At 44.8% G+C, this 22,891-nt stretch overlaps 1 protein-coding gene across 5 annotated transcripts in view; it reads right to left on the reverse strand.

Moving 5' to 3' along the window:
- Nucleotides 1-8,047: 8,047 nt before the first annotated feature.
- The window catches only part of PACS2 (phosphofurin acidic cluster sorting protein 2), a 406,668-nt gene continuing 391,824 nt past the window's right edge, over nt 8,048-22,891 (reverse strand). For all 5 annotated transcript variants that reach the window (XM_040333364.1, XM_040333363.1, XM_040333367.1 and 2 more), the window contains one exon: nt 8,048-9,410. In XM_040333364.1, coding sequence (XP_040189298.1) covers nt 9,292-9,410 — 119 coding nt within the window. In that variant the 3' untranslated portion in view covers nt 8,048-9,291. The remainder of the gene's footprint in view (nt 9,411-22,891) is intronic.

Raw genomic sequence — 22,891 nt, forward strand, 5'->3', positions numbered from 1 at the left:
ACGTCAGCCAAGCCGGAGTCTGTAGCCAGAGACGGGGTGAAACGAAGCCGGGGATCAGGAACCAGAAGGAACATCCGTAGCCGGGTCGGTAACCAGGAACAGCAGCACGATCACAGAAGGGGTAACAGACGAGAGGCCCAAGCAAGGAAGGGCTGCAGCTGCCGTCATATATATATATGCAGAGCAGCCAGCTCCTCCCAGTGGGAAGGAGGAGCCGCAGAGTGAGGCAGGTTACAAGAACCCCATGAAGCAAGATGGCCGCCAGCACATGTCAGTGATGAGAAACCTGCAAAGAGGTAAGACCATGACAGTACCTCCCCCTCAAGGGCCCCTCCTCCGCGGCGCAAAATACGGTTTCTGGGGAAAGCGCGCGTGGAAGGCTCGGAGGAGGGCAGGAGAATGGACATCTGCGGAAGGAACCCAGGAACGCTCCTCTGGACCATACCCACACCAGTGGACCAAGAACTGCAACCGGCCACGGACCAAGCGTGAGTCCAGGATATTGCTCACCTCGTACTCCTCATGATCGCCCACCTGGACCGGACGAGGCGAGTAACCAAGGAGGTGAAACGATTGCATATTAGTGGTTTCAACAGGGAAACGTGAAACACATTGGAAACCCGCATACCAGGTGGAAGCGCGAGAGCATAGGCAACTGGGTTCACCCTGCGGAGCACACGGAAGGGACCAACAAAGCGAGGAGCCAGCTTAGGAGTAGGCACTCAGAGGTTGAGATTGCGAGTGGACAACCATACACGATCTTTGACCTGGTAGGAAGGAGCAGGCAACCGTCTGCGATCAGCCTGGAGCTTCTGGCGCTGCGCAGAGACCCCGAGGGACCTCTGGATCTGTACCCATGAAGCACGTAGGGCAGAAAGGTGGTTCTCCACATCTTGGGGAGAGAATGACTCCGGTAATACGGCAGGTTGGAATCCATAATTGGCCATGAAGGGAGACATCCCAGAGGAAGAGTTAACCGCCGTGTTCCTGGTAAACTCAGCCCAAGGCAGAAGGTCAACCCAATCGTCCTGATGATCGGAGACATGGCAACGAAGGAATTGCTCCAGGGCTTGATTGGATCGCTCTGTGGCCCCATTGGACTGAGGGTGTTAAGCCGAAGAGAAGGAGAGTTGAATACCCAACTGAGAGCAAAAAGCACGCCAGAACCTGGACACAAACTGACTCCCACGATCCGAAACTATCTCTTTTGGCAAACCGTGCAAATGGAAGACCTCCCTGGCGAAAAACTGTGGCCAACTCCTGTGCAGTGGGTAACTTCTTGAATGGAACACAGTGGCACATTTTGGAGAACCGATCCACAATCATGAGAATGACCGTATGGCCTCGGGACACAGGAAGGTCCACAATGAAGTCCATCCCCAGGTGTGACCATGGGCACTCCCCATTGGGAATGGGCTGTAGAAGTCCCAACGGAAGGTGTCGGGGGGATTTATTCTGGGCACAAACAGAGCATGCCGCTACATATGCTGCAATGTCAGACCGTAGAGAAGGCCACCAGAACAAACGGGAGACAGCCCAGGACAGCTGATTCTTTCCAGGATGCCCCGCGGTCTTGGAGTTATGGTAGGTTCGCAACAACCGGGTACGCAATTCCTCAGGCACGAAACATCTACCATTGGGTCTCCCAGAGGGAGCACCAGATTGGGCCACCAGAATCTGCTCTCCAAGGGGAGAGGTCAAGCTGGTGCGGATGGCGGCCAGGATCTGATTTGGAGGTATGACTGAAGTCGGTATCGAATCCTCCCTGGACAGCTTGGAGAATTGACGTGATAAGGCATCCGCCCTGACGTTCTTGGAACCAGGTAGGTAGGAAACCACCTAATTAAAGCGTGACAGGAACAGAGCCCATCTGGCCTGACGGGGTGTCAATCTCTTGGCCTCCGAAAGGTACGTCAGATTCTTGTGGTCCGTCAGGATGAGAACCGAAACCACAGAACCCTCGAGCAAGTGCCTCCATTCTTTGAGAGCCTGCACGATAGCTAACAGCTCCTGTCACCAATCTGGTAGTTGCACTCTGCGGGCGACAGTTTCCTTGAGTAGAACCCACAGGGAAGCAGAGGACCCCCTGGTGTCCGACACCGAGACAGAAGGGCGCCTACTCCTGTCTCAGACGCATCCACCTCAAGGACGAAGGGCAACCCAGGATTGGGATGAGACAGTATGGGAGCCGAAGCAAAGGCTGATTTTGGAGCCTCAAAAGCCCGGATGGCCTCGGCCGGCCAATCATGGGAATTACTGCCCTTCCTGGTCAGATCCGTGAGAGGCTTGGCCAGCATGGAGAAGTCCCTGATGAACTTCCAAAAATAATTGGCGAAGCCCAAAAAGCGCTGCAGGGAACAAAGACCAGTGGGCTGTGGCCATTGTAGGACTGCCAAAACATTCTCAGGGTCCATGGAGAACCCTTCCGCGGAAATGATGTAACCTAAGAAGGTTACCTGGGACTGGTGAAATTCGCATTTCTCGAGCTTACAGAAAAGCTCGTTCTCTCGTAACCGTTGCAACACTCGCTTGACATCCATGGATTCAGAGTAAACCAAGATATCGTCCAAATAGACCACTACACACTGCTGCAACAGGTCACGAAAAACATCATTGATAAATTCCTGAAAGACTGCGGGCGCATTGCACAACCCAAAGGGCATAACCAGGGATTCGTAATGACCGGTCCTGGTGTTGAACGCGGTCATCCACTCATCACCCTCCCTGATCCTTACAAGGTTATATGCAGCCCTCAGGTCGAGTTTGGTAAAGACCGTAGCCCCCTTGAGACGGTCGAACAACTCGGAAATCAACGGAATCGGGTATGCATTCTTAATCGTGATGCGATTTAGGCCCCTATAGTTGATGCAAGGCCTCAACTCTCCGCCCTTCTTTTTTACAAAGAAAAATCCAGCCCCCGCTGGGGAAGAGGATTTGCGAATGTGCCCCCGGGAAAGCGCCTCCCTCACGTTCTCCTCCATGGCTTCGTTCTCAGCAACCGACAGTGTATATACCCTGCCACGAGGAGGAATGGCACCAGGTTGTAAATCTATGGCACAATCGTATGGGCGGTGCGGAGGCAGAGCACCCGCACGCACCTTATCGAATACATCTAGGTACTCCCTGTATTCAGAAGGCAACACGGAGTCCGAGGAGGCACACAACACCTTGACAGGCCCATGGATGCAACTAGCCCCATACTGTGGGGACCACGAGAGGATCTGGGCCGATCTCCAATCGAAAGTCGGATTATGCCTCTGGAGCCAGGGGTACCCCAAGACCACCGAGTAGTGAGGAGACGAAATGACTTGAAGGCAGACCGATTGCCTGTGAATGGCCCCAATGGCCATCTCCACTGGAAGGGTCTCATGAGTCTACTGCGGTGGCTGAAGGGGTCTACCGTCAATCGCCTCAAGAACCAGCGGAGAAGCTCGAACCTGCAGAGGAATGGAGTTTGCGGCAGCAAATCTACTGTCGATGAAAAGGCCACCAGCACCAGAATCCACCAACGCCTGGGCCGTCACCAAGCCCCCGGCCCAGGAGAGGACAATGATGAGCAATGGCTTATCAGCACGGAAAACCGGGGACGAAGAGACTCCACCCAAGATCTGTCCCCGACAGTCCCCGACGGGTCGGACATGACAACCGAAAATGCCCACTGAGGCCGCAGTACATGCAACGACCCTCACGTCTCCGAAGTGCCCTCTCCCCCTCAGACAGGCGAGCAAACCCCAGTTGCATGGGCTCACCCCCAGACACGTCAACCCCAGGAGGCGTGGGAGGAGAGGGAGGAACGGGTGGGAAAGCAAATGTAGGCGCCAATCTGTTGAGAGGCCTCTGCAGGCTCTCCTTAAAGAAAGGTCTCTCCCTGAGTCTGGTGTCAATCAATATCAAGAAAGAAATGAGAGCCTCGAGCTCCACGGGTAGGTCTTTAGCCGCAATCTCATCTTTCAAGGTGTCAGAGAGACCATGGGAGAAGGCAGCCACCAGAGCCTCATTATTCCAGCCCACCTCTGCTGCCAGGGTATGAAACTCAATGGCGTATTCGGCTACCGATCGTGAACCCTGTCTGATGGACATGAGGAGCTTCACAGCAGAGGCAGAGCGAGCCGGCACATCGAAAGCCCTCCGAAGGGAAGCAACAAAACCAGAAAACTCGGCAACCACCGGATTATTGTTCTCCCATAAAGGACTTGCCCAGGCCAAGGCCTTGTCCGAGAGCAGCGAGATCAGGAAGCCCACCTTCAACCTCTTAGTGGGGAAGGCATGCGGCAGCAACTCAAAATAAATGCCAATTTGGTTATGGAAGCCTCGGCACTGAGTTGGCTCACCCCCAAAGCGCTGTGGGAGGGGGGCAGAACCGGTCATACCCCGAGACACCGCAGGCGCAACAACGGGTGCCAGGGTAGACTCTGGCGCAACAACCGGAGCGGCAGTAGGAGCGGAAACAGGAGCGACAACCGGCCTAACAGCAGCAGGAGCGAGATGAGCAGTGCGTGCAAGCAGGGTTTGCAACGCCTGAGCGAACTCACCCAGCGGATGATCCTGCTGATCAAGTCTGGCAACCAGCATGGGTAGAGAGGATGGCCCTGCACCGTCAGGATTCATGGCTTGCTTCCATGACTAATGTCATGGAAGCATAAATCAGACGTACAAGACAGATAAATGAATAAGAGGATCTTTATTGAAAACCAAACAGCAAGGTCAAAGTCCACGCTGACGATCGTAACCACCAGAAGAGTCGTCCAACAGTGCCAGGGTCGATAGCCAGGGAAGAACGTCAGCCAAGCCGGAGTCTGTAGCCAGAGACGGGGTGAAACGAAGCTGGGGGTCAGGAACCAGAAGGAACGTCCGTAGCCGGGTCGGTAACCAGGAACAGCAGCATGATCACAGAAGGGGTAACAGACGAGAGGCCCAAGCAAGGAAATGCTGCAGCTGCCATCATATATATATATATATATATATATATATATATGCAGAGCAGCCAGCTCCTCCCAGTGGGAAGGAGGAGCCGCAGAGTGAGGCAGGTTACAAGAACCCCATGAAGCAAGATGGCCGCCAGCACGTCAGTGATGAGAAGCCTGCAAAGAGGTAAGACCATGATAATAGCAAAGTCCTGATTGAAGGACAAGTGTCACGTACCGGTTTGGAGGCCGAGGTGCTGAGAGGGCTCCCCTTGCCGCTAAGTGCAACACAACACTGGAGATGATACAGGAAGTGCTGTGCCCAAAGAAGCACATTTTGCCAGATGTTGCTTTAGTCAGAAGAGCTGATCACCAGGAGATGGCTGTAGCAGACTGAAAACACTTAAAGATCAGGTATGCTGAGGTGTTTGGTAGGGGTCATACACGGGAGACAGGAGAAGCAGAGTTTATGAGCCAAGCCGGGGTCAAACACTGGGAAGCAAGCAGAGTCAAAAGTACAAGCCAGAGGTCAAACCAGGATATCAGGAATCAGGGTCAAGATAAGCTGGGTCAGTAACAGGAAGTCCATGAATCAGGGATACAGAGGCACAGGGAACACACAGGGGAGCTGACAATAATCCAGCAACATAATGCTCCCAGCAGCATCTGTCACACCATTCGTGTGCTATTGCTGGTCCGCGATGCGTACAGAGGTTTTCCATAGGCATACATGATGGATATGGGCAGCATTGCCAGTCCTTCTGTGGCCATTTCCCTGACCAGTTATGCTGAGAAAAAGAACAAAAATTGCCAGTAAAAATAATTAAACGTTTCTTAGTAGAGAAAAGTTGTCCATCCTCCTAGGGCACCAGCAAAAATCAGAGGCATTTTTTGTTTGCCAGTGTCCAAACCCTCCTGCAGGCTTCAATGTTACCTAACAGGGACAGGGCATGGATGGGGTGATGTGTGAAGCAATTCTTTCTAAAAAAATAAATAAAATCACAACAGACTGTAAAGTCAGATTTTTTTTTAGCATTCCCCTTTGCAATCACAATTGCTCTCCATTTATTTCAATGTCTTGGTTGTGAAATTTTAATCCACTATGCCTATAGTTACAGAGGTGAATGGGGGTTTGTTTTAAATCTGAACTGCAGGAATTGAATGTATTACATACTTACATTGGTCCCATTTGACAAAGTATGCATATCTCATATTTGATGAACCCGATAAGGAAGCGGACAATCACTGTAGTAGTTGGCACAGTGATAGCTGCAATCTTCTGGGTCCTGCTCAAAACCTGTGCGAGTGGCTTCTCCTCTGCACACAGAACTTAGGTGTTCATTCGCTTGGCACCACCACCATTCATAGAACACCTCCTCTCCCTACCGTTCAATCAGAGAACACCTTGCATTCATTGGAAAAAATTGCAAGGTGTTCCTTTGAATGCTGGCAGTATTGAGTAAGTGACCCTTTGTGGTCAGTGTGCGGAGGAAAAGCTGCTTGCACAGAATGCATAGGATTGCAACTATCACTGTAGTAGCACTGATTACTACAGTGATTTTTAGCTCCCTCAGTGGTTCATCGGGTATAATATATGCATACTTACATTGTACCAAACTGGACCAGAGTAATTACGCAATACAAATAATTTGTGGAGCTCAGCGTTTAAGTGGTTTTCCTACTTGTTTGAAATATGCAAATACTTTAAAGCAGACCTGTGCCTATACTATGCATATTAAAAAATTACTTGTGTCATGTAGACGGTACTGTACAAAAGCAGATAGATACAATTTTGACAATAAAGACACAAAGCCAAAGATAAAGTGCTAACAATAATTACTGTCAGTCATTTTATTCAATGGAGAGCAAATTTGGATAAACATATAAGATATTATAAACATTTTTTTCCTGGAAAAAAACTGAAAAGGCATTTTCTCCATTACACAGTAAGTAAAGTAATCTTCCTTGCATTTTCATCACTGTATACAGTAGAATGATCTTATAGCCACTCGATAATATGGTTAATATTACAGATTGTCATAATTTTAAGACACTTCCTGACAGCAACCCGGCACAGTATTGCACTGTAACATCAATTCCTATATTAGGCTCTTGAAAGGCAAGTGCCGATATCTATTATCGTGTTGTAGTTTATTATTCACTGTTTACAAGTTCCCATGGTATCATGGACACCTGAATAGGAAAACGAATCATTAAGGGTGCTGATGGTTATTTTTCTGGACATGGCATCGCAAATAAAACGGACATGTTTTCAGTTATCACCCAAACCCATATCACAATACCAAATATACAATATGGCTATTTTGAAGCATTTTACATGTCTAAACTGTCAATGAACCTGGGTGAGGGTAAAAAGAAATCCTTATGCCGCGTACACATAACCGTTTTTCATGACGAGAAAAATGCAATTTTTTTAATTGGCCATTAAAAACGATCGTGTGTAGGCTCCAGAGCATTTTTCTGGACGTGAAAAATAGCCATTAAAAATTTAGAACATGCTCTATTTTTTTTCTCATTTTTCACATTGTCGTTTTTCACGTTGTGAAAAACGGTCGTGTACGCTTTAACGATGGGGAAAAAAACGTGCATGCTTGGAAGCAAGTCATTAGAAGGGAAATTTGTATAATCAGCCCAAAGAGTGGCGCCATTCAAATGGAACTTCCCCTTTATAGTGCCGTCGTACCTGTTTTGTACGTCACTTCGCTTTGCTAAACCTTTTTTTTCACGATCGTGTTTATGCAAAGCAGGCTTGGCAAGAATCACGTCGAGAAAAACTTCGTTTTTTTTCCATGACATAAAAAATGGTCGTGTGTACGCGGCTTTACAGTTACTAAAACATGAACATCAGACACTGCTAACCTAAAATAAAGAGAGCAGCAAGTGTTTTAACTTTGTGGCAAACTATTTGATGGAAAGGAATTTTCAACTGTAATAAGCTCAGAAACTGATAGCAGTGCATTCAGCAATCATACGTTTAGTGACACAAGCAGTTGCAAATCAATGTGGAGAAGTTCAAAAAACATTTTCAAATTAGAAAGTTCCCATAGGCAGAATCTGTTATTTTTCTATATAAAACCAACAGTAAAAGTAAATTTCAGGGGTTACACATTTTTTTCCTTTAATATTGAGAAGCTTAGTAGCTCTGTTTAGATATCCTAGAATGCAGTATGAAGATAGTAACCACTATGTGTGGAAAAAAGTGAACTCTATTTTATTAGAATACATTAAACCACAGTGTCGGTGAAGTCAGATCAACACAAGTCCTACCAAGATGTGTAAGTTGTGAAACATAATTTGAGTGGCTTTATCAAACAACTCCATTAAAATAATTTCTCATTACATCTCATAATGTTAAGATCCCTCAGTTTGTTAAATATTAAAACAAGTATAAATTATTCCTAAAGGGGAGCTCGACCCAAAAGAGGAAGTTATGCTTTAGGATCTCCCTCACCAAATTACACTTTTTCTTGGAGGTAACCGATTTAGACATGTATACGCTTCCACTTCCGCTTGTATCGCCTAGGTCCTTAAAGACTGTGGGACTATTCACAATGTGCAGCATGCGCATGCACAGTGGGCACTTGGCTGTAAAAACCGCGGACAGAAGACCGAGAGAAGGAATGGCTCAGGTGAGCACATTGCTGGTTCCCGAGACAGGCGAGTTTCTGTTCATTAAAACTCAGCAGCTAAAGTTTTTGTAGCTGCTGACTTTTAATAAACACAAAATTAACTTCAGCTCCTATTTAACTATTGTGCCTATCCTATTTGGAAAATGACAAAGCTCAAAATTCACTAAAGTAACAAAGCACCCTCGCAGCAGAAAAGATAAAGCTGCAGCTGCTCCACTGAATTCGGAGTAGTTGTGAGGAATATAATTTCCTTTCACAAAAAATGTAACAGAGTGGCAAAAAGATCCATCCTGGCAGAAAGTTTCAACAAAGTGCAAGACCATGAATGGCATAGTACTAGTTTAATTCAATCATAGGCCAACCTAAAATTCATACACACACACACACTGAAATCACCAATCTAACCCAACTCTACATGTAACACATTAGTTAGCAGTGCATCTTTTTACCCAGTTAAAGGAGTACCAAAATTACTGCTGGGTAAGCAGTATGTTTAAGACTTTTCATTTTGATGATGTCCTCCTATGGTTGTAAAATTAAAAAATACAAAAACGTGACTTCAAACTTAACTTTAAATATTCTGAATAAAAAAAACGGTAAAAAATAAAAATAAAGCAAAGGAAAGGAGCTGGATGGGCTTCAGTTCGAGATAGTAGTTGGCACTAGTTAGTGTTGGCTATCCAAACATCCAGTCTTGAGAAGGAGGGCAGCAGTGACAAGACCCCTGTGGTAGAAGGCTAGAAGTTGGATTTTGAATGTCCAAATATACAGATGGGGAAGTGCTTGACATGAGACGACCACTGTGCAGCTAGCTGGAAAAACTTGACATCATTCCATTCCACGCCATCGATTATAACTGAAAGAAAGAAAGATGTTAAATGCACAAATTTACATAATGATATGATCCCATGTACATTTTATATATTGTGAAATTCTACTACAATTGTAATTTTTTCCTGCCTTACTGGCTCGTAAGCCAGTTGTTGTGCTTTATTTTACTGTAGAGACACCCTAAAAACACAGGATGTTGCCGGAACAGGCAGTCTTGGAAAATTTCCCAAATGATGACAAAAATGTAATTAAAAACTAAGCGTTTCTAACTATTCTACAGTTGACTAAAACTATGATTTTTTTGGTGCCCATCTCCACTGGTGATAGTGTCCCCCCCCCCCCCCCCATGATTAGGATGCCCTCCTTTTATTTGCATTCATTGCAAGACACAGCTGTGTTTTAGACAGGCATATACTGGCCATTGGTACTACCCGGAGTATCCCGGTGGGCCGGTTTTAGTGACAGTGGAGGTAGAGCGGGCGGGGACTCCCAAACCCTGTCCACCACTAAGCTAATCTCCTGCTGTGCAGCCGTTTAGAAAAACTTATCCAAGCCCTCTGTGTTCAGTGGGGGGCCGGGGGTGGATTAATCTTCAGCAGCGCACCACACAGTTGAAGCCCGGACTGTTTTATATCAGTACACTGGAGCTGGCCAGGAGCGAAAGTGATGAAGTAGTCCACTATCTGTCCCCCAGCCCCCACTGAACACAGGGGAGACCGGAGAAGTTTTTTTTCTAAACAGCTACACAGCGGGAGTCGAGATATTAGCTGATTGGTGAACAGGATTTGGGCACTGATCAGGCTGCATTAATGGGCACTGGTGAGCCTGCATTATTGGGCACTGGTGTGGCTGCATTAATGGGCATTGATCAGGCTCCATTAATGGGCACTGGTGTTGCTGCACTGATGAACACCAATCAGGTTGCATTAATGAGCACCGGTGTGGCTGCATTAATGGGCACTGGTGTGGTTGCACTGATCAGGCTGCATTAATAGGCACTGGTGTGACTGCGCTGATGGGTACTGATCAGGCTGCATTTATGGGCACTGGTGTGCCTGCATTAATGGGCACTGGTGTGGCTGCACTGATCAGGTTGCATTATTGGCCACTGGTGAGGCTGCATTAATGGGCACTGGTGTGTCTATGCCCTGTCCCATGCCCCATAGTGGAATGTTTTACTTGTTTTTTTGCGTAATTGTGTATAGTTTATATACTGTTTTTGTGTGTGTTTGCAAAATTAAAGTGGACCGGTCTGGATGAAGTCCAGGGACAAATTTTTGTCCCAGTCCAGCCTTGGTTTTAGATCATCACTATACACGATACAAAGACTAAAGGAGTCTCTCGCCCAAGTAGTTCATAAATGGAGGACCAAACAGTGTAGCCATTATATTATGAAGAGATTGTTCAAACAGCATAAAAGGTAAACCAGGTTTTTAAGTCAGAAATGGGACATTATGTCCCTTGAATCGTCTATCAGTCAAGGTGTGATCTTTAGAGAAAGGGCAGTTCCAGCCAAGCACCTCCACACTGGGAGATTTATCATCTAAGGGGAAAAAACAGTGCACTAATCACTGCCTGGAGATCATGAGGTTGATTGTAGAAGAGAAAAAAAATACAGCTGGTAGACCTTTAGGCCCTGATTGAAGAGAGCACTAAGACCCCTTTCACACTGAGGAGTCTTTCAGGCGGTACAGTGCTAAAAATAGCACTGCTATACCGCCTGAAAAACTCCTGCACTGCATACTCAATGTTAAAGCCCGAGGGCTTTCACACTGAGGCGATGCGCTGGCGGGAGAGAAAAAAATCTCCTGCCAGCAGTATCTTTGGAGCGGTGAGAGGAGCGGCGTGTATACCGTTCCTTCACCGATCTTTCCCATTTAAAACAATGGGAAACCGCATTACGGGCGGTATTAACCCTTTATTGGCCGCTAGTGGGGGTTAATACCACACCGCTAGTGGCCGAATCCGACGGTATAGCGCCTCTATTTTTAGCGGCGCTATACCGCCACCGCGGCTCCCGCCCCAGTGTGAAAGGGGCCTAAGGAGCTGAAAGCTTAGAATCCTGATTTTGTAAAAAGCAATGACCTTTTTAAAAAGGATCTTGAGAAAAATCAAAAAAACCTGCACTCCAGAAAACAAACAAACAAAAGTTTAAATTTGATCTTGAGGATTGGGAGAATACGGTAGGAGTAGTCTAGGAGAGGACGTTCTTGCTCACAAACGACCTATATGGGGTTTAACCTCCTCTGAATGTGACAAGGAACCTGTCGTGAAGTTGGCACATTGTTTTTTTTAGAGGAGGCTGTGGTGAACAGGGAAGATACAATCTAGAAAAAAGGAACAGGCAAGACTGGTGCCGTGGCAACATAAAGGGTGGCAGAAAAGAGAAAAAACAGAAACCTTTAGGAAAACAGAAGAAAGAAAGAAAGAACATTTAGGAGAAAAGAGCAAGGGAGAACAGGGAACCAGAAGTAACTTGCATGATATGAAGGTTATTAACCTCTCTAATGTTAAGTTGAAGGAAAGGCATATCGAATTGTTACAGAAAGGACTCTTTCTCCCTCATGAGTAGAATTAATGAGTTTGAGATATTTAAGAGCATAAGCCTCCTTTTGAGGAAGGTCCTTTCTTGGGCTAATCCATTCTAAATAATAAGAAATCCAAACCCACTGGTGATAGTGTCCCCCTCCCCCAGTGATTAGAATGCCAGGGCAATTGGTCTTTCTCCTCAAAGAAAATGAGGACGATTCTGAAGTATAACAAGGACAGTCCCAGCTCTGGAGACGGACCGTTAGTCTGCCTATTAGGTCGAGGAAGATGCCCCCATTTAAAAAGACTAGGCGGATTGGGCTTACTTGATCTGGTACACGATTATTTCAGTAAGTGCCAACTGGAGCAGTTTGGGGGTAGACAACCCCATGTGGGAAAAACAAGTAGCTCTCAAAGAATTAAAAGAGGCCCCCAATATAGTAATTAAGAAAAGTGAGAAGGGTGGGGATGTAGTGCTCTTGTCAGAACTAATGTATGAGCGTGAGCTAAAGAGGCCGTTTTCTGATACTTCGACTTATAGGAGGTTGTCTGGCAACCCGTTTCCTGCTCTGGTTCATTTTCTGATTTCCAAACAAGATTGGGATGTTTTGAGGGTGGGGGAATATAATACCCTTACCTTCTATATTATGCTGAAAATACACAACGTACAAGCTCGACCTGGTAGGCCAATTATGTCAGCTGTTGGGGGTCCTCTGGAATAGGTTGGGATGCCCTGATAAGGATATGGTATTCAATTTACCCTCATATGTGCAATATACAAAGGACAATCTCTCTAAGATCCAGCAGATAGATGTCCTGGAAAGCTCACTGCTAGTAGGTATCGACAATGAATCTTTATATACGTTGATCCCACATTATTGGAGCGGTGTTCCATTTTCTTGAGGTTAACCTCCCCCAGATTGGAGTACATAATTACTTAATTCTATTAGAGTTTGCATTATTATTTCCAGTTCATGGGGTGAATTACCAACAAATAAGGGGCACTTCCAAGACATATACATGTCTCCACTTACGCTTGGTAGGAGGAGGAGATTATGTATCGGTCCTTAATGTACCTCAGCCATGTGGGGTTGTGGCTGAGGTACATCAATGATGTCTTCATGTTATTGCAAAGCTCGGAAAGGGACCTTGGTGAGTTTCTGAGAGAGTTAGGAGGAATGACCGTAACATGCAGTTAAAGCGGGAGTTCACCCGAAAAACAATTTTTAACATTAGGTTGAGGCTCATTTTGTCAAGGGGAATCGGGTGTTTTTTTTTTAATCAAAGCAGTACTTACCGTTTTAGAGATAGATCTTCTCCGCCGCTTCCGGTTATGGTCTTCGGGACTGGGCGTTCCTATTTGATTGACAGGCTTCCGACGGTCGCATACATCGCGTCACGAGTAGCCGAAAGAAGCCGAACGTCGGTGCGGCTCTATACGGCGCCTGCGCACCGACGTTTGGCTACTTTCGGAAAATCGTGACGCGATGTATGCGACCGTCGGAAGCCTGTCAATCAAATAGGAATGCCCAGTCCTGCAGCCCATACCCGGAAGCGGTGGAGAAGATCTCTCTCTAAAACGGTAAGTACTGCTTTGATTTTCGTTTCCAATATTTTTTATTAAGTTTTACAAAAAAAAAAGGGTATACAAAAGAAAGAGGGGAAGGGGAAAAACAATCAGTCATCATCTGGAGGACTAGCATACAGATATAACTTATGTCTTTGAGTGGTCCTACTGCAATTATCTATCAGTACGGATAACTTCAGACCCAGCACAGGATCTGTCATTCGGATCACTATCTAGACCCAAGGGGACAACAACCAACTATAGCTGATTTAGTGTTGTAACAATGGGAAGCAGCAATATAAATGCAGAGAAAGAGGAAAAAAGAAAAGAAGGAAAGATAAAAAGGAAGAGGAAGGGAAAGAAGAAGAGAGAAGAAGAAAGGATGGTGCATCCCTATCTTGACCAAAAAAGAAGATAAAAAAGAGAAAGCCCTTGCGTTGATGTATATTCGTGAGGTAGGCGTCTCCAAGGGTCCCACACCTTGTCAAAAACCGCAACCTTGTCGTTCAATATGGCCGACATCCTCTCGTTCACCATAATCCATGACAATTTAGACTTCAGCAGATAAAAAGGGAACAGTGGGGGACCTCCAAGACTTAGCAATGGAGATTCTGGCTGCCACAAATACAAAAGCTATCAGTTTTCTCAAGTGCTTTGACGTTCCCTCCACCGGGCGTCCCAGCAGCGCGTACAGAGGCGACTTAACAAGATTAACCTGAGTTAAAGAGTAGATAAAGTTATAAGTGCGTATCCAAAATCGTCTCACCCTTTGGCATGTCCACCAGATCTGGTACATAGTGCCGTCGTCCACATTGCACCCTCTGAAGCACCGCGGAGACGCCCCCGGGACAAAACTAGTGATTCGCGCAGGGACCATATACCAGAGCATTAGCACTTTATAACTGGCCTCTATTAAAGAGGTGTTAATGTATGACTTAGAAGCCCCCTTCCGTGCCAATATCCTGTTCCCACTTTGTCATATAAACCATCTTTTGGGTATTGGAAGACAATAAACCATAAATTAATGATATGTGACCGGAGTGTTTGTCAAAAGTTCTGCAAAGTTGTTCCATAGCCGTAGATGTAGAGAGATCAGAAGTGTGATTCAAAGTCTCTAAAAAATGCGCAATTTGAGCATATCGAAAATATTCAGAGTTCGGAAGGCCGTATTTCTCTTGTAGAACCGATTTTGACAAAGCTCCCTTATGGTCGCATAGATCTGCTATCCTCAATAGACCCTTATTGGTCCACCAAGAGAAGTCCTGGGGGCGGAGACCCGGGGTGAACAGGGGATTGTGGAACAAGGGCGCCATCGGAGTGTGTGGCGATTTAAATCTATATGTTTTTGTTAGGCGTTCCCAGAGGCTCAGGGAAAACGACAAAGACGGGCATAGCACAGATGGTCTATCCCGTCCCCTCAGCCACATCAGGTGACTGATCTCTGTCTGGGTTCAGAGAGGACTCCAACCCCATCCAGAGTGGCCGGGACCGACCTGTATGAAATCGGATCAACTGGGCCAATTGAGCTGAGTGATAATATTTAAGAAGGTCTGGCATGCCCAAACCTCCCCCCAATTTAGGAGAGTACAGTGTTTTCCTGTTCACGCTAGGCCTCCGATGGTCCCATATATAGTCAAGCAGTTTAGCTTGGAACCTCTTGAGGTCCACACCAACTATAGCTATTGGGAGGGTCCTAAATAAATACAACACCTTTGGTAAAATGGTCATCTTGACCGAATACAGCCTGCCAAACCATGACGGGGGTTTGTTTGACCACCTTTGAAGGTCCTCCAACTTTCGAAACAATGGGGGATAGTTCTTCTGATATAATGTAGTAAGAGTGGGAGTTAAATAAATGCCCAAGGGAGGGCCTCCTCCTGCCAACTAAAGGAATATTGTCCACGCAGAGCTCGAACTATGTGGGGTTGTAAGGAGACGCCGAGAGCCTGAGATTTGGAATGATTGACCCGCAGACCAGTAAATGCCGCAAAATGCCCCAGTACTATATTTAGAGTAGGCAATGAGGTGACCGGAGAGGAGCAACAATATATCGTCCGCGAACAGCGCACATTTGTGCTCCCGCCCTCCACAATAGACACCCAATATATCAGGATGTGATCTGATCTTGGTCGCCAAGGGCTCCAGAGCCAGGATGAACAACAAAGGAGATAAAGGGCATCCTTGTCGGGTGCCTCTGTTTATGTAAATATCCCAAGACTCATAGCCCTTGACCAGCAAGTTTGCAATAGGGGCGCTGTATATCGTTTGGAGTGTTGTCAGGAAACTTGTGCCAAACCCATACCTTTCTAGTATAAAAAAAAGGTAGTCCCAGGACAGCGAATCAAACGCTTTTTGCAGGTCTAACGAGAGCAGCAAAGCTCCCCTCTTCCCTCCGCCATCCCAGCCCGAATTTAGCGCAGAAATTATGTCAATAATTCTTCTAGTCTGATCCGGGGCCTGTCTGTGGGGTACAAACCCCACCTGGTCAGGATGAATATATCGTGATAGAAACGAGTTCACACGGGTGGCCAGTATTTTTGTCAATAATTTAAGATCGACATTTATCAGCGAAATTGGGCGGTAGTTTGTACAATCGCTATGGTCTTTATTAGGCTTAGGGATGACGTGTATAAATGCCCTATTCTCCTGCGGCGGGAGAGGGAGACCTTTTCGCAACCCATTAAAAAAGGCACATAGATGTGGAGCTAGGATTTCAGTGTATTTACGGTAATAGTGTCCAGTAAACCCATCCGGACCTGGCAATTTAGAAGGGTTCAGGGACTTAATGGCCGCCACAACTTCCTCTGTAGTGAATTCTGCCTCCATCAAGTCCACATGATCACTAGTTAACTTGGGGATGGGTACTACTGCTTCGATTTAAAAAAAAAACACCCGATTCCCCTTGACAAAATGAGCCTCAATCTAATGTTAAAAATTAAGTTTTTGGCTGAACCTCCAATTTAACATACAACTTTGATAGGAAAACAATCCCTTTTCTGAACCTCCTGTTTTCTATTGGTTAGCGGTATTCCCACAGGAGAGTTGCTGCTTATTCACAGAAACTGTACCCATGATGAGAATTATAGGGTAGCAGTGAAAAATAAGTACAAGCAGTTTCACAAGAAAAGTTACTCCCGTGGTATTATCAGGAGAGCCAGAAAATGAGCTTCGATTTGTATTAGAAACGACCCGTTCATAACAAGGAATGACTAAGCAGCCTTGTCTCGAACAGATACAGTTCAAATCATTACCTAATTTGGGGCACAGTGGAATGACGTGCGAGCAGTTCTAGCTAGAGATTAGTACATGTTGACGTGGTCTCCACAACTTTCTGCAACAGTGGGCCCAAGACCCCTAATGGTTGCCAAACATGCGAGGAACCTAAATGATGAGGTGCAATCTGAATTAATTTGAAGGCAGAGAGAAAATTGGCTTACTGGGCTAATTAAAGTAACTGGCATGTTCTCATGTTGGCACTGACAGATTTGCATCCTGGTACAGAAAAACAGTGCGTTCACCAATATGGACATCTTTAGAACTTTTCAGATTAGGTAGTTTATTACCTGTAGTACTACACATGACACAGTGCCTTGAAAAAATATTCACACCCCTTTAAATTATACACATTTTATGTTACAACCAAAAACGTAAATGTATTTTACTGGGATTTTATGTGATAAACCAACACAAAATGGAACATAAATGTGAAGTGTAAGGAAAATGATAAATGGTTTTCAAAATGTTTCACAAATATATAAAAAATGTAGCGTGCATTTGTATTCAGCCCTCCTGAGTCAATACTTTGTAAAACCACCTTTTGCTGCAATTACAGCTGCAAGTCTTTTTGGGTATGTCTCTACCAGCTTTTCACATCTAGAGAGAGTGAAGTTTTTGCCCATTCTGCTTTGAAAAAGAGTGCCTTTGAACAGCAATTTTCAAGCCACAGATTCTCAATTGAATTTAGGTCTGGACTGACTGGACCATTCTAACACATGAATACACTTTGATCTAAACCATTCCATTGTAGTTCTGGCTGTTTGTTTAGGGTCGTTGTCCTGCTGGAAGGTGAACCTACCACCCCAGTCTCAAGTCTTTTGCAGACTCAAACAGGTTTTCTTCTAAGATTGCCCTGTATTTGGCTCCATTTATCTCCCCATCAACTCTGACCAGCTTTCCTGTCCTGCTGAAGAAAAGCATCCCCACAACACGATGCAGCCACCACCATGTTTCACGGTGGGGATGGTGTGTTCAGGGTGATATGCAGTTTTAGTTTTTCACCACACATAGCGCTTTGCTTTTAGGCAAAAAAAACGATTCTGACCAGAGCACCTTTTTCCACATGTTTGCTGCGTCCCCCACATGGCTTCTTGCAAACTCCAATTGGGACTTCTTATGGATATCTTTTAACAATGTTTTTTTTCCTGCCACTCTTCCATAAAGGCCAGATTTGCGGAGTGCTCAACTAATAATTGTCTGGTGGACAGATTCTCCCACCTGAGCTGTGGATCTCTGCAGCTCCTCGAGAGATACCATGGGCCTCTTGGCTGCTTCTCTGATTAATGCTCTCCTTGTCTGGCCTGTCAGTTTAGGTGGACGGCCATGTCTTGGTAGGTTTGCAGTTGGGCCATGCTCTTTCCATTTTCAGGTGATGGATTGAACAGTTCTCGTGAGATGTTCAAAGCTTGGGATTTTTTTTTATAACCTAACCCTGCTTTAAACTTATCCACAACTTTATCCCTGACCTCTCTGGTGTGTTCCTTAGCCTTCATAATGCTGTTTGTTCACCAAGGTTCTTTAACCACTTCCATACAGGGCAGTTATACACACATCCATACCAGGCCTATTCTGGTACTTCTTTCCTACATGTACAAATCATATTTTTTTTGCTAGAAAATTACACAGAACCCCCAAACATTATATATGTTTTTTTAGCAGACACCCTAGGGAATAAAACGACGATCATTGAAACATTTTATCTTGCACGCCATTTGCGCAATAATTTTTCAAACGCCTTTTTTTTGGAAAAAAATTGTTTCATGAATTAAAAAAATAACAAAACAGTAAAGTTAGCCCAATTTTTTTGTAAAATATGAAAGATGATGTTACACCGAGTAAATAGATACCTAACATGTCACGCTTTAAAATTGCGCACATTCATGGAATGGCGCCAAACTTCGGTACTTGAAAATCTCCATAGGCAACGCTTTGACATTTTTTACAGGTTACCAGTTTAGATTTACAGAGGAGATCTAGTGCTAGAATTGTTGCTGGCACTCTAACGCACGCGGCGATAAATCACATATGTGGTTTTAACGGCGTTTACATATGTCGGCGGGACTTGCGTGTGTGTTCGCTTCTGCGCGCAAGCTACTGGGGACAGGGGCGTTAAAAAATATATATATATATTTTTTTTTACATATTTATTTTTTTACACTTTTTTTATTTTATTTTTTTTATTATCACTTTTATTCCTATTACAAGGAATGTAAACATCCCTTGTAATAGGAATGTGTGTGACAGGTACTCTTTATGGAGAGATGCAGGGTCAATAAGACCCCACATCTCTCCTCCAGGCTGGAAAGCATGAAATCGGTGAAAAAAAATTCACCGATCTCATGCTTACGGTTGCTTAGCAGCCGCAATTGCGGCTTTGTTTACTTACGGGGACCCGGGCGTGACGTCATCACATCGCGCCCGGGTCCTCCGACGGTCATAGAGATGACTGGTGACCATCTGGTCACCAGTCATCTCTATGCTTCCTGCCAGCGCCGGACGATTCGTTCTCCGGGCCCCCGATGGCACGGGAGAGCCCGGAGAAGCACTGGATGGCGGCGGGAGGGGGGGGATGTCCCCTCCCGCCGCTTGTAAGAACGATCTATTGGCGGAATCGCCGCTATGATCGTTCTTACGTTGTGCAGAATCGCCGGCAGGAGAAAAGGATATCTGAATGATGCCTCTAGCTGCAGGCATCATTCAGATATCCACCCGGAAAGCCCAGGACGTCACATGACGTCCTCCTGGATCGAGGAGGGGTTCCTGCCGCCGTCATTTCACAATGACGCGGTAAGGAAGTGGTTAATCACTTTCATAATGGCCGGGCCTATTCTGGTACTCCTTTCCTACTTGTAAAAATCATAATTTTTTTTCTAGAGAATTACTCAGAACCCCCAAACATTATATATTTTTTTTATCAGGCACTGTAGGGAATAAAATGGTCAAGGGTCATTGCAACTTTTAATCTCACACGGTATTTGCGAACAATTTTTCAAAAAATTTTTTTGGGGGGGGGGGGAACAGTTTCATGAATTAAAAAATAACAAAACAGCCACATGGTCTCATTGTGAGAAATGGCAAAAAAAAAAAAGAAATATTAAAAAAGGGTTTCCAAACCACAGTGTGTTGAGACACTTTAAAAAGTACCATCAAAGTGATCCAAGCTTGTGTAATTTTTATGGGATAGACAAGATCTGAAATCATTGGAGAGGTACCCACATGAGAAGAGCCATTTCTCAAAATGAGACCATGCGGCTGTATAAACTCAAAAGCATGCAGCCGCATGGCCTAAACATAGAGTTAGACCTCAACTGTTATTGAACGATTAAATGAATTCCCAGTTTACCCCTACTGCGAGTTCAAAATATGGGAAAACATATCTAGTTTATATTGAGCCCCATATATGCATATCATTCATTATTATTTCCATCACTATGATTCCTTCCTTCTACCTGCAGCCATTTAAATATATATATATATATATATATATATATATATATATATATATATATATATATATATATATATATATATATATATATATATATATATATATATATTTAATTTTTGTATGCCACTTTTTTTCCTCTTTCCCATTCTAGAGAGGGATGAAGTGTTTGATTTTCTATATTCAAATATTTTATCCTCTTGTCGCAAGGAAAGGAGAAATATTCAGAAATGTCTTTCCATAAAATCATCTTATTTCACCTATTTCTTTCACCCTTAGTTAGGTGAGATAATAATGCTATATTCAGTGCTATTAATATTGAATTAAAACTATGGTGATATTATATATAATTTTTTTTAAACCAATTCTAATTACTCATGTGCCTTCCTACAATAAGGATAAGCATAATATAGGTCTATATTTAACTCTGTTTTTTTTAGGTCACTATGCCATCTGGTGACCTAATTAGATATTCTACTAAGCCTGAGTGTCCCATTTAGTAACTTCCCCGGGTGCGATAGCAATTTTAATTATATACATTTTTTTACGTGAATTTATTTTTCCGATTGTCCATAATTATGGTATTGGAGTATTGTAACTATACGAGATTTAATTATCCTGTATTCAGTTATAAGTCTGTCTGATGTAATGCTCAGCCCAGCACTGGGACTGCGTCGCAATTGGCCGAGACCTCTGCCATTCAAAAATACACTTCCGTCCTTCTACAGCTAAAAACACGTGACCATTGTGACCAGGCACGCCCCCTAAAGACGTAATCCTTACGAAACGTACGTCGGCGGCGTAGCCTGGTCACGCTGTTTTCGATTGACCAACCATCGGGCTTCCTGCAGCAGGTTAACAGCTGACGGTGGAACGCACGCGACTTACCGACACGGAGGTGAAGGATTCCGTGTAACACTGACAGGCCTGCAGACCCAGTGCCGGGATGGGCACTTTTTAATGTAAGTGGCCACTTGGCCCATGCTTTTAACCTTTGTTTTAAAATAAAAACCAGTTGCACTATGGAAGTGTTTTTCTGTTCCATGTCCCATCTGTAAACTTCTGGAGGAAAAGTTGTTTGCTTACTAACTGACGCATGATATGTATGCAGGCATTATCCTGCATAGGCGAATTTGACCATCTTTTTAAGTAAAGAGGTCCACCATGTCTGGTAAGCGCATTACCACTAATGAGCACGTTTGGGGTGTTGATCATTGTCTATGGTGAAGGAGCACTCAGAAGCACATATTGAATGAGAAGATTATGTTCACATTATCTTGGAATATTAACAGCGACATTCCACCAATAGAATTGTAACACTAATCTTAATTTCTGTTTAACCACGATCATAAGTCATCACTTTTTCTTTGGACTCTTCTGTGGAGACATTTTTTGTGTCCGCATAGCGATTGCGCCTTTGTCAATGATATATTTTATTAATGATCATTTAACCTCTTCCATACAGGGCAGTTATACACACTTCCATACCAGGCCTATTCTGGCACTTCTCTCCTACATGTACAAATCATAATTTTTTTGCTAGAAAATTACGCAGAACCCCCAAACATTATATATGTTTTTTTAGCAGACACCCTAGGGAATAAAACGACGGTCATTGAAACCTTTTATCTTGCACGGTATTTGCGCAATAATTTTTCAAACGCCTTTTTTTTGGGAAAAAAATTGTTTCATGAATTAAAAAAATTAAAAAACAGTAAAGTTAGCCCAATTTTTTTGTAAAATAGGAAAGATGATGTTACACCGAGTAAATAGATACCTAACATGTCACGCTTTAAAATTGCGCACACTCATGGAATGGCGCCAAACTTCAGTACTTAAAAAATCTCCATAGGCAACTATTTGAAAATTTTTACAGGTTACCAGTTTAGATTTACAGAGGAGATCTAGTGCTAGAATTGTTGCTGGCACTCTAACGCACGCGGCGATACCTCACATATGTGGTTTAAACGGCGTTTACATATGTCGGCGGGACTTGCGTGTGCGTTCGCTTCTGCGCGCAAGCTACCGGGGACAGGGGCGTTAAAAAAAAAAAAATTATTTCTTTTTTTTTTTATATATTTATTTCTTTTTTTACACTTTTTTTTTTTTTTTTTTTTTTTTTTGATCACTTTTATTCCTATTACAAGGAATGTAAACATCCCTTGTAATAGGAATGTGTGTGACAGGTACTCTTTATGGAGAGATGCGGGGTCAATAAGACCCCACATCTCTCCTCCAGGCTGGAAAGCATGAAATCGGTTAAAAAAATTCACCGATCTCATGCTTGCTGTTGCTTAGCAGCCGCAATCACGGCTTTGTTTACTTACGGGGACCCGGGCGTGACGTCATCACATCGCGCCCGGGTCCTCCGACGGTCATAGAGATGACTGGTGACCATCTGGTCACCAGTCATCTCTATGCTTCCTGCGCGCGCCGGACGATTCGTTCTCCGGGCCCCCGATGGCACGGGAGAGCCCGGAGAAGCACCGGATGGCGGCGGGAGGGGGGGATGTCCCCTCCCGCCGCCTGTAAGAACGATCTAGCGGCGGAACCGCCGCTATGATCGTTCTTACGTTGTGCAGAATCGCCGGCAGTTTAGAAGGATATCTGAATGATGCCTCTAGCTGCAGGCATCATTCAGATATCCCCCCCACAAAGCCCAGGACGTCATATGACGTCCACTCTGAAC

This window comes from Rana temporaria, chromosome 13 (assembly GCF_905171775.1).
Source record: "Rana temporaria chromosome 13, aRanTem1.1, whole genome shotgun sequence".
NCBI classification, from domain to species: domain Eukaryota; kingdom Metazoa; phylum Chordata; class Amphibia; order Anura; family Ranidae; genus Rana; species Rana temporaria.